Source organism: Lipophrys pholis, assembly GCF_963383615.2.
Source record: "Lipophrys pholis genome assembly, chromosome: 7".
Classification (NCBI taxonomy): Eukaryota; Metazoa; Chordata; class Actinopteri; order Blenniiformes; family Blenniidae; genus Lipophrys; species Lipophrys pholis.
Window position 1 is genome coordinate 6,621,304 of NC_137638.1, and position 12,864 is coordinate 6,634,167.

At 40.9% G+C, this 12,864-nt stretch overlaps 1 protein-coding gene across 1 annotated transcript in view; it reads left to right on the forward strand.

Moving 5' to 3' along the window:
* Window positions 1-12,864, forward strand: part of wdfy3 (WD repeat and FYVE domain containing 3) — a 74,249-nt gene that overhangs the window by 25,754 nt on the left and 35,631 nt on the right. Inside the window, exons 17-20 of the mRNA XM_080466530.1 lie at window positions 563-800; window positions 6,085-6,185; window positions 9,717-9,935; window positions 11,101-11,282. Of these exons, the coding sequence (XP_080322656.1) occupies window positions 563-800; window positions 6,085-6,185; window positions 9,717-9,935; window positions 11,101-11,282 (740 nt within the window). The remainder of the gene's footprint in view (window positions 1-562; window positions 801-6,084; window positions 6,186-9,716; window positions 9,936-11,100; window positions 11,283-12,864) is intronic.

Here is a 12,864-nt window from a genome sequence, read left to right on the forward strand (position 1 = left end):
ATCAACATCAATTTTGAACAAAAATCTTTATTATAATTAGTACATTTTGAGTAAAACTATTAATTATCATAAAAAAAGACAATTTGAGAACAGAATTGCTTGTTATGCAGTTGAGATGAAGTCATACTATAATATAAACCTAAAGAGTTCTGTAACTATTACCACAGTTTCAGGCTATATAGAAAGGTTCCACCCAAAGTTTAGATTCAAAGCACCAAACAAGCACGATATTGTTTTTATTTCCCATAAATTCCATCAAAAAATAAGATTTTAGAAGATGTGCGAGGGGAGAGTTTTCCTATCAGGCATTAAAAATCCAGTTTTCCAAGATCCAGGTCTGCTGCATGAACGAAACCAAGTTTTCCAATAGTTTGCGAAACCGCGAATTTACAACAATTTACAACGAGTTAATGAAGTTGTGGGTTTTTACAAATGGTTAAATTACATTATCTGCAGTTTGTACTGTTCCAGTTCAACTGTATTTTGACTTTGTGACATAAAGAAATGGTTGGTTTTGTTCCCTGGGTGTGACCTGGTACTTCCTGTCGCCCCCCCCCCACAGATAGTATGACCTTGTCGATGGAGGGCTTCGGCCCCGACAGCGTCTTTGCCACGCCGGCCGAGGAGAACGGACAGTACCGCATCAGCCGCAGCCTGGTGCGCTCGGCCGAGGGCAGCACCGTGCCCCTCACACGAGTCAAGTGCCTGGTTTCCATGACGACACCTCACGACATCCGCTTGCATGGGTCGGCCGTCACGCCTGCGTTCGTGGAGTTCGACACCTCGCTGGAAGGCTTTGGGTGAGTCGACAAGAAGGTTTTAATGCAAGTTCCTTTCCTGTTGGCAGATTTAGACTCTTTCTAAAGAAATCCTTAATGCGTGGCTATGAGTGAATGTTATATTGAAGATATTTCAGGAGATATTCAGGAGGTCCAGGTAGCGGTTGAACTACTGGGTTACGGTTGGGATAATAGGAATTCTGTGGGTATTAAAGGTTTGAGTTTGTGGATTTTGGAAGTGTATTACGGTCATAGCACAGAAAATCCGTACCTGGACCATCATTATTTATCTTTTACGAAATTGTTGAAAATGTGAAAGATTTGAAATCGGTCGACCCAAAGAGTTTCATGAAATCTTAGCTTATACTTTATTTCCTGGTTCAGTTGTTTGGCTGGTCATATTACCTATATTCAGAAGTAATCTATAGATGACAATATACAATGTGTACCATCTGAGACCACTAGATGTCACTGGGTAACAACAGAATGCTGCTACGGCACTGCAAAAAAAAACAACGCCCATTTCTTGTGTATTTCACTGACAGCCAAAGATAATGGTGTGATTTATAGTCCAGAAAATATGGTTTATACATTTCCTATCTCGTATCTTAAATCTCAATCTGAATTTTCTATAGTCACTCATCACAAATTAATCATAAAATTACCTTAAAATAAAGAGCTAGCATTAAAAAAAAAAGACACGGTCTAAACCTTAAAAATAAAAATAAAAATCACATTTGCGATTCACACTGATAAAATACTCAATGGTGTAAAAAAACTAGTTTGAGCTCATTTCTATCAGCCTCTGCTGTCATTATCCCCGACACAGACGTTTCTCCTCACTTCACATCGTACCTTTTTACTATTTTTCATTCAGTTCATTTATGCCAATAATTCCTTCTTTTACTCAGCTGCGTTTCAGCTGATTCTCTTCCGTCTTTTTCGAGCTTGGTTGGATCAACAGATGGCGACAGTATTTTTCTCTGAATCTCTTTGCAGATCAGTTTTCCTGACACACCTCAGGGTGCCATCTAATTTTTTTACCCTCCACTGAAACAGGTTATGTCCTTTTTTCTCTCTCTCTCTCTCTCTCTCTCTCTCTCTCTCTCTCTCTCTCTCTCCTCTCTCTCTCTCTCTCTGTCTTCACAGCCTCTCAGCAGGAGACGGCTGTTTGCCTCCAGTCGTGGGGCCGCGCATACAAATAGGCTTATTTTCTGCCTTTCATGTCTCACCGCGCTCTTTGTGCCGCGGCTGCCGGGGCGTGTCGCTCCCCGCCGCCGCCGTGCTGGGCGACCAGTGAATGTGGCGGTCAGGCGGCGTGTGTGGTGTGACCTTGGAAATTTCCCCATCCTCCTTTTGGAGAATTGCGTTACTAACGCACACCGTGATGCACAAGCAAAGCCAAAGGCTACGAAGTGGGATATTTATTTGTGATGTGTGTAAGGATTTGGGAAATAGGGACGCGTCTTGCGATCTATCATTCCAAGTTTAAAAAATGTTCCACCTTGGGCAACGTTTTCAAAAAGTCTTCAGCATTTTCAGCAGTTTCCTAGCACTGTTGACTTTTAAATGGACTACCAAAACGCCCCAAAAGTTTGATTTGAATACTTTGTCATGTGAACAGAGCCTGGTGTATTGCGTTTCTCTTATTAACAGTATTAACAACAAGTGTCATGTCCATGAGGCGTTCTGGGCCAATTTGCGATGTCTCCACTCAGTTTTGGAGGGTATTGTAACCAAATCCATAAATGCCCAAAAGTCTGCTTTAATCCTTATCTTCACTTCTCTCCAAAGCCAACAAGTCATCAGCCAGATTTAGAACAAAACAACAAACCGCTATGACTTCTTAGCTTCACCGCTAAACTAAGCAGTGCTTGCTCTATCTTTTACCTGTGTTTTGGTTATTAATTACAGTCTGAAGCTGTGATTCAGTACGTTTTAGGCGGCTTTGTATTCCGCAATTACACTTGAGGATCTACCTTTTTTTTTTTTTTTTTTTTTTATGCTTTGATGCTTTTACCGCTCAGAAGAAACCCAGTTGTCGTATCGCAGCAGCCGCCTCAGAATAGAACATGGAGTTTCTCCTGAAAATGCAGCACAGCGGCATCACGCTGGCAAACAGGCACTGGCCCACTTTCTCCCCAGCGCGCACACGCACACGCACACGCACACGCACACGCACACACACACACACACACACACACACACACACACACACACACACACACACACACACACACACACACACACACACACACACACACAGACACACGGTAGTGTCTCACTTTAGGCAACATCTAGATTTAAATATTCCTCCTTGGTACTTTAGCTTGTACCCGAACCATGACCTAGATTTCCTCCTCATCTCATCGGTATCTCATAACCTGTGAAATCACCTGGGGGAATCACGGGGGCTTGTTTTCTTTTGTTTTGGGGGTTTCCTTTCCTTTAGGTCCCCAGAAGTAATGTACGTCCCCATCATGTGAGTGTGCCAATACGTGTAGGGTCCCCACATCGGCAGATAAACCAGTGCACACACACACACACACACACTTTTTTTCTCCCATCTGTCAACATAAAATATGGATGCTTCGGCTGCTGTTAGGAAGCACACACAGATCTTCTCTTTTCCCTCACACACACGCTCTCGTGCAGAACATACCGTGCTTACACACACAGCCAGTCGCGTCCCCGAGGCTTGGATTATCTTATCAGGCTGGAACCAACAAAACTTATTTCTTATGTTTTAAGAAATAATACAAAATAGATTTTAACTGTTAGTATGGCACTCTGGTGAAATCCCACAATATTTTAAATACAATTATAGAACCTGTATATGTTAATAAGTAGCTGTTAGTATGACACACGTGTGTGTTTTCAAGTATTCGTCCTTGAAAAGTATCTTGAAACGTAGCCAGCTTCTGGGACGGCGTCCTCTCACTGACGCTGACCTCTGAACTTCCTGTCATGGTAAAAACACAAAGCGGGAGTTGCCCTTATTAACCTTTTTTTAACGTGTAGCATATAAAGTAGGTTGTTTATATGCAGCAAACACATATTTAAGTAGAGTGCAGGATGCTTGCTCGCTTCTTTTGTCCAAAGATCTTGTAGACGACAGAGGAAATATCGTGACCTGTGGTATCAACTATCCAGTTCCGTACCTGTGCTATAGTCTTTAGAAATCAAAACTGAATTTTACCTTATTCAAATGTGGGCGTTTTTCTTATGTCTTTTTTTTTTGTTGTTGCTTTATCAGAGAAAGTAAACTCAGACGGAAGCAGGATTACCTCACAATTAAGAGATAGTTAAGTTACTGAAATGTTGAAATGTTTGCATATATTGGGTATTTTTAATTTTTTTATATCTAGTGGATAGTAAGCGCTAATAACTGGCATGAAATGGACCGGATAGCTAATAGTAACAATCAACTATAAAGTGCTGTGATCTCCATAAATTAGCTGGTGGTCAGGGATCACTCACAAGCTGCCTAAAATCCACTAGTTAGTTGGCAGTTAGAGGTTGCTTACGGGTTTTGTTTAAAAAAGAAAAAAAGCTACTAGTTAAGGACAGCTTGAAAGTGTTACAAAATCTATTAGTTAACTACTGGTTAATGCCATTTCACCCTTTCCACGTCCGCAGGGTACGCTTTGGTCCATGTGACGTAAATATTGTCATGCGTCCCTGTGTACGAGGTCGATTGTACGTGGCCCAATTGTTGTGACCGCGCAGACTGAGCAACGAATGACAACAGCAGCAATGGATGCCTACTGGGCTTTTGTGTGAGGAGCCCCGTCCGTCTCCCCGTCGGTAAAATCACATTTTGAAAGAATATGAAGATAGCCAGACGGCTCTGAATTCCTTGAGTGAAATATAAACAACTTTAGGAAAGGAGGAGAACGCTGGTCACCCGAAGTGGAAATATTCTGGGCATTGTCATTTTACGTTGTGGAACGTGTACCGATATGAGCCCTGAAATGCAGTATGAATGGAATCGCGTGCGCATTCGTGGTTTGCACACAAGTTGGAGCGGTCGGCCGACGCGCAAGTATGAAGGGGCTTAAGTGTTACAAAATCTAGTAGGTCGTGGTAAAGGATCAAGTGATGCAAAGTCAACAAGTTAGTTGGTGGTTAGAGACTGCCAGCAAGTTACATAAAATCCACTAATTGGCTTGAAGGAGAGGACCCTTAAAAAGTTAGTAAGTGGTTAAGGACTTCCTACAAGAGGCGCGAAGTACACAAGTTAGCTCGCGGTTGTATTTGTAAAAAACACATAAATTCAGTTTCAACTGAATGACTCTATCATCAGATAAAATGTTGAAGTACTTTTAATACTTTCAACCAAAACAGTTTTGAACTGCTTCCAGGTCTGTTTTCAGGGAAAGGTGTTTATAGATAAAAGGTTTGTTATATCGATTGCAGAGACAATAAATCACAGTAGTGTTTGGCAGAAGTTTGTCACCCTCACAGTTTAGGATTATTTTTTTTTGTTTGGGAGTTTTCTTTCCCTCATCGTGTTTTCTCGTCTTTTTCTCGAATCGGCGTCCTTGACTCTGTCGTACCTGTCAAACCGCCAACTCCCCCCTGTCTTTGTGAGTGGCAGCAGTTACCATAGCAACAAGTCGCAAGTTATCATTCGTGTCGACATTTTTAATGTTTGCTATTGTGAGCAACGGAAGATGTCTCCTGGTCTGGTTCAGCCTTTGGTTTACACATTCAGTTGCAGTGATTTATTCAGCTGTCATCACGGCTGTCGTGTCTCTGAGTGATTTGACTTCACTCCCTTGATGCTCTTTTTGTCTCACAACATGAAAAAAAAAAAAACCCACGTTAATTTCCCAGAGCAGCAGAGCCTTCAGAATAATTAGAGAGGAGAAAATGGCATCTTCAGCGAGAACCAATGACTCAGCACAAGTCAAATCCTTTTTTAATTTAGTGAAATGATCACCGCTCTTTGTCTGCTTCAGGAATCCTTGAAGCATCCAGACCTTTTTTGTTTTGCTTTTACCGTCGTCGTCTTCTTGTTGTTTGGGTCATTAGGGCCACTATCATCTCCGTCGGTGCTGCGGAGAAACCTTTTGTTCTTTCAACCTCTATCACACAAACCTAATCCTTCAGAATGAGCAGCTAAAATCTCCATATTATAATCCGAAGCCTTTGTGTCTTTAAGTGCGAGAATTCCCAAATAGTCTTCTGTGAGTTCGGGGGGGGGGGGGGGGGGATTTGCTTTTACAATGTAAACTGACATCTTGGTTTGTGTTTTCTTCTCCGGATTATGTTGCTTAATCTGTCTTTTCTCTGTGCACAGGTGTCTGTTTCTACCCAGCCTGGCTCCTCACAATGCCCCGACCAACAACACTAACGCCTCGGGGGTCAGCGATGGAGCCGTACTGAGCGGGATGGGGACAGGTAGAGATAATTAAATGCTGCTTGTATATATACTCATTTTTGACATGTTTGGTATTTTTCCTCTTTAAACTAAAGGTACCAGGGAAAGTCATGAAGGCCAAGTTTTGTAAGAGAACCTCCAAACTTCCAGAACAGCGGTTTGCCATGCAGTGCTGTCTTAGGACTGACGTTAATTGAGAAATTGAGAATAATAAGAATTAGGGATCTTCCGGTCGGATCAGGAGAATTGGATTGTAACCGATTTTAGCATTTTTTTCAATTGATCGACAAATTGAGCAAAACGGCCGATAAATGTAGGCGTGAACACGAACCGTATTAACTGTAATTAATCAAATTAACATTTATTTATTCACCAAGTGACAAGTGGAAGTTAAAGTTTAGTACACTTGATCTCTGGCGCCCATCCAGGGGTAAAACTTTAGCTCGCATGTTGAACATATTCAGAATGAAACCTATGAATAAGCTTTCACACTTACCCAGCGTTGCTTTGGAAACTCTTACAGCTCAAAGTTTAACTGAAGCAGTGAATGAGTAAGAATAGATTCAGATCTTTTTTTTCCTCCTCCTCACAGCCTTCCAGTCATCCCACCTGGTTTTATTTTATTCCACAGAAATACCGAAACTGCTTATATGTGAAACACATGAAACACGACTTCCTTTTTTCCCCCCACATTTTGCCCCATGTGGGATTCATTTATAACTGCACACATCCCACTCACATTAGTCGATGTGCCACCAGCAAAATAATCAGTTTTCTACCTAAAATCTGCTTTATTCTGTCTTTCTTTTACATCCACAATGCTCACAGTCACATCTACAGATAAAAACCCATCCTTTAGTTTAATGCCCTGGTTTTACCTGTGTGTCAAAAACAAAGCTGTTAGATACAAAATGTGCTGTGAAACATACAATTTAATCCTCAGGGATTTTACAAGACAGGCTTTTTTAACCCGAGGTAAAAGGTAAAGTCAATCTCTGATGTTATGGTTGAATTTCTAATCTGTAGCCTTATTCAGTATTTATGAAGCACTGCGCTACTCATTCGCCTCTCATCTCCTCTCTTAAAGGGGACAGAGTATAATTTAGTTTTTTTTTTTTTGTTTTTTTTGATAATCCAAGAGTAGCTGTAGTGTTTCATTGTTTTATTTTTTAAATTACATTGCGTAATTTTCAAGCTATTTTACACAACAAACAGCATATTGACCAAACACTGTAAGAAATCCAGTGCACTGACAGATATACACATTTTTAAGAAATGGTTCAGCTGGTCGTGATAATACTTTCAGCAACAGTGGAAATGAAGAAACAACTGGCATTTTCACCAATTCACCGAGGATCAAATCGGTTGACTTTATGGGTCAATGAAACTGACTATCCAAGAGAACTCTAGTCTACTTGAAGTGTTTGGAAAAAGCTTTTAGATGTCACTTGGATTACATTTTATGGCTTATCAATGAGGAAGACTGTGACATTTTAAAGATTTCAGACTTTTTCTTGCTACTGAATTTGTGCTTCTTGACTCGTAAGGTCTCCCCAACGTCTTTGGATTGTTTTTCTCTTCTTCTAGTTGTGCGTTAACTTTTCTCACGTTATCTTTTCTACTCCTATTTGTACCCCTTCCTAAGGCTATCATACACCAACACACAACAGTTTTGCATGAAGTGTAAATTTCACTGCGATTTTGACATTGGCGCCATTGTCACTGTGTCCAGAGCCAACCGACCTTATAAGGTCATCGGACGAGCTGACATCATCTTGAGTTTCCCGCCTGGATTTGCTCCTCAAACAGTTACTTACAAGTATTTTTGCTTTTTTTTTTTTTTTTTTTTTTTAACTACAAAGACCACACAAATTTTAAATATATAAGAATATGGAAAAAAAACCAATGTTTTCTCTAACGGATCCTCCTCCTCAGCTTTGATCTGGCTGCTCCGTCTGTTTACCCAGTCATCTGCTCTGTGTACTCATCTACCCCACAATGTTCTCCTCATGTCTTCTGCGCCTAGTCACACAAACCTATTTATAAACCTGGCGCTCCCTCCCTCCCTCCTCAATCCTCCCCGTCATTCACGTTTCCCACTTCTCTGGCCATTTCACTGCTTATCTCCATCTCTCAATTCTTTTCCTCCCCTCCTCTATATTTCTTCCTTCCTTTCCGCTGCCCTCAATCTGTCTCCTCTCCCCGTCACCGTCCCTCCCTTCTTCCTTACCTCATTCATCTCACTCCTTCACTTTCCCCCTATCTCCCCCTCTCCCTTCTGACCCATATCTGTGCCTGACTTCATCCAGAGGCTCCGTCATCCTGCAGCCACCAACTGATTCAAACGAGAAGCGAACGTGTCCCCTCAAGTTAATTTTAACCGATTGTCTCACTTTGGGAGTCTGATGTTACCTCCGTTCTATACTTGTGGACCAGGTCTAAACTTGATCCTGATCCTGTGTCCCAGTGACATTTACTCTACGCTGAAGACAACTGGATCTATTATCCAGCACAGTGTGCCTTAAAGGTCTGGTGATACCATTAATATCACTGTAACGATGCCTGAAACGTCATGTGTAACCAGGTTAGACCAAGTTCCTAACTGATACAACAGCATGGATTCTGGCTGAATTACTTACTAACTGGATGTGACTCATGGAAATCACTGAAGAAATGTCAACTGCAAACGATAAAGACAGCTTTATTTTGAGGATTTTTGTCAAAGAATAGAGTCAGAGGAGAGTTACATAAGGTACTTGGACCCCATTTACACTACATTTAAAGTGAAATGTGTTTTTGGCGTTTTCGTTTAGATAAAAGTTTTGCTTTTACACAGACACATTTTTAAATGATGTCCGTTTACATGGAAGTGGCAGAAACGCTGAAAACAGTGTAGTTGGCACGTCAGGCCATGAGTTGACGCTGTTTGTTGAAACTACACACACATGCTCACACAGAACAATACATTCTAAACATTAATAATGGGAGTACACAGACCTTCGTATGGAGAGACGACCAATGACATTCTGACATTCTGACATTCTGACATTCTGGACGCTGCCATTGTTGTTATTGTCTATCTTCTCGCACATGTGCAGAAGAACAATTTACTACGACTTTCTTTTGTAATCGTGCAAATGATTCTTACAGGTACTTTTACCTGTAAGATAGAGATTCTGGTCACCTCAGTTCTTGATTTTTCATTGCAGTTCAATGTAAAATTAGCCTCAATATTCTTTGGACAAATATGAACTACATTAACTGTGAGAAGTAGGCAAATATAATAAAGTGTAATAAAGCATTGATGACAGTTTGTGGAGTTTGAGGCTCCTCACATGGCGTCTCTCCTCACTTTACATCAGGAAACACAAGTTTTTATGAGGAAATCATTAAGAGACTTGAAATTGTTTCAAAATTACCTCAGCAGCTTATAAATATTTACAGTTACTTCATGCTTGCTTGTTCTGTACGTAGAAACAAAGTATTAAAAAAAACATGAACAGTAAGACTTAAGTCAACATGTATTTTTCTCCTTTTTTCCTCCCCTCCAGGTGAGCGCTTGTTTCCTCCTCCGTCTGGCCTCAGCTACTCCACCTGGTTCTGCGTGGAGCACTTCAGCGCTGCGCCACAGGCCCACCCGGTGCGGCTGCTGACGGTGGTCCGCCGGGCCACTTCGTCGGAGCAGCACTATGTCTGCCTGTCCGTGGTGCTGTCGACCAAAGACCGCTCGCTCACCGTCTCCACCAAGGAGGAGCTGCTGCAGACCTACTGTGAGTCCCGTTCATCCATGTGGCTCACTCGTCACATCAGATGGCAGCTCCTCGCAACCGAATAATTAGCAGCGTTCAGAAATCTGGCATGAGTAACACGGTCAGGCGTCAGGATGGAAGTAATAAATGCTAATGAAGCTACGAAACGCAGTGAATATAAACTATACAGACCCATATTATAGAGGATTTCAATTAATGTCATTCGTTCAAAACCCAAGTGTAACAGCTATATATAAAGGTTCTTCATATTCAAAGCTTTTATCTGGTATGAGAAGAGTTACGATCTTATTTTCCCCCTATGAATCCCAATATTATAACGATACTATCCTATGATGTTAAAAAAGAAACGTGTATTCGTAGGATTCCACCAAAAACAAGGAATTTCTACTCATTATCTACAGAAACAAGCTGCACCTATATTCAACTCAAACTCAGTACTCTGATACATTTCTCTTTAAATTCACTCGTAATCTTCATTTGTTCATTCATTGCATTTCTAGTACGAGAGGCAGCTTCACAGCATGATGGTGCCGCCACCGTGTTTTATAGTAGGCAAACTTCAGAGAATTCATAGCCGTGGGGAGAAATGAAATGAAGCAACACATTTTAAATAATTCTATGGTTTATTCAGGTTTTCACTGAAATACAAAAACAACTTTTATCTGGTCTTTTTTATTTTAAATCTGATGAACAGCTTTGAATTTAATTGTGAATATTTCTTGTGATTGTGTTATCACTGTGTTCTGCCTTTGGTTTGTATGATGCACATAATCAATTATATCCCTGAATTTTCTCACACCAAAAAATAGGGGTTTTTTTGTTCAACTTTTTTCCACATTTACAATTTGATTTTACAAAATTCTAAATTTTAAAAATATACATAAAAAACATAAATAAAAAGCTGTTTTTCTCTGTAGACTTTTCACTTAATTTTATTTTTAAATTTTCATGAAATTTGCCTTTATGTTGACATTTGAGTCATTCTTTGTAGTGACTGTTTGGTTTTTGTGAAAATCTAGACATTTTCATCACGTGTACTCTGCAGCACAACAAAGAAAAACTGTAAAGTTTGAGTTTAAACACCCCTGCCAAAGAGGGTGAAGTCACTGAGTTGACGTTTTCACCCTGTGACTCACTCATGTTGCCCTTCCCTCCCTCTGAGCAGCGGACGAGTCGAGTGAAGAAGCCTCCTTCTACGAGATCCTGCCCTGCTGTGCTCGCTTCCGCTGTGGCGACCTGATAGCGGAGGGCCAGTGGCACCACCTGGTGCTGGTCATGAGCAAGGGCATGCTGAAGAACAGCATGGCCACGCTGTACCTGGACGGGCAGCTCATCAACACTGTGAAGGTAACGCCACACGCTGGCGAGTGCGATGATGTATTGCAATCACACACGTTCACCTTGAAACACACGGCTGAGTTAGTATCGTCTCCATCGTGAATGAAATCAGGGTCTTCCTCTGCAGTGCTTTGGTGTCATTCAGCACACATAGTGTGTCTACTTTCTTTGAAAACATATTTATTGGTGCTATATAAACACATTATTATTATATATTATAGTATTAAGCCAGGATTTGTCTGCTCGTAGGTTGACAAACTTAGATCTCAAAGAAAACTACAATCAAACACTTAGCAGAAGAAGGAACTGATGAGAAACCTCCATTATCGGCTTAGATTTGTTGGAGAAGTTGTTTGCACAGATATAAGACAAGTTTTTAATATTCAAAACAGAGTTCAGTCTGTTTAAATTTCCAACTACATACGATGAGGAACATGTCCAACAAACCTGCTTTCTAACACGCTTACATATCCTTTGAAATTGAAGCAACATGTTGAAAAAACTTCTTCAATAGCCTAAGAAATATACCGGTACTCAATTTTCACAGAAGTGAGGTCATTCTTTTTGTATAGTGCATTTCAAGGTACTCCAAGACAATTTACATAGTGGCATTATAAAATCAGCAAACATCAAAAAAAAGAAAAGAAAGAAACATCACAAAACAAGTCATGAAAACACATTGATTGAAATGGGTGCACAGTGTTGTGACAAAGAAGAAGCTTGGTAATGTTTCAGTAAAGCAGGATTCAAACCGCAGCGTGATGACACTGCCATCAGCAGAACTCCATACGGTTTGTGGGTTTCATGACTTCAGAGTCCCCCTTGAGATCAGACAGAATTTGGAGAAGCGGCTCAAACCGCCAGCGCAGCTTCCTCTCTGCAACACTGATAACAGCAGCTTCATTTCCTGCTCACACCGAACGTGTGGGAAATAACCCGCCTGCCTCATGTCTGTCCCGTCTGTGCGGGGGGGGGGTTCTACCTTGTCGAGGTGATCTGTGTTGGCCAGATCAGCTGAAAAGAACATAATGAGATGACATTGTGTTCAATAAGACACAATTGTTCAGCCATTTCCACACGGGACACCCCTATATTTCAATCTGGATTCAAATGGTGCTTTCGTGTGCATGTCTCTCTTTGTTCAAGTACATTTAAGAAAGCAAGTGCTTCAAAGTTCAACACAAAGCCACTAAAACTGCAGTCTATCCCAATTACACAGGCAGTCCTCCATAGTCTCAAATAATTTCCAGACAAACCATGAGACTACATTTTTAAAAAGTCAACAAAACACATCATATGTCCCGATACACCTGGTCAAAATGAACTGTATGATGGAGGGCTGAACTGCAGGTTGAACTCAATTTTACACAAAATTCAAGTATGTCTCTTCAAGAAAATCGGCATACGCCATCGTTTGGATCAGTTCTTGTTTTGCCGGTTAATAGCCATTTTAACACTGCATTGTGTTCTCTAAAACTGAATAATAACTTTGTCTTTAATGTACATTTCATGTTCGCACTCTACTGTTCTCTTTATTAATTTATTTTTGCACTGTGAGGTGCTATTTTTGAGCGGTAACTAGGTATCAGCT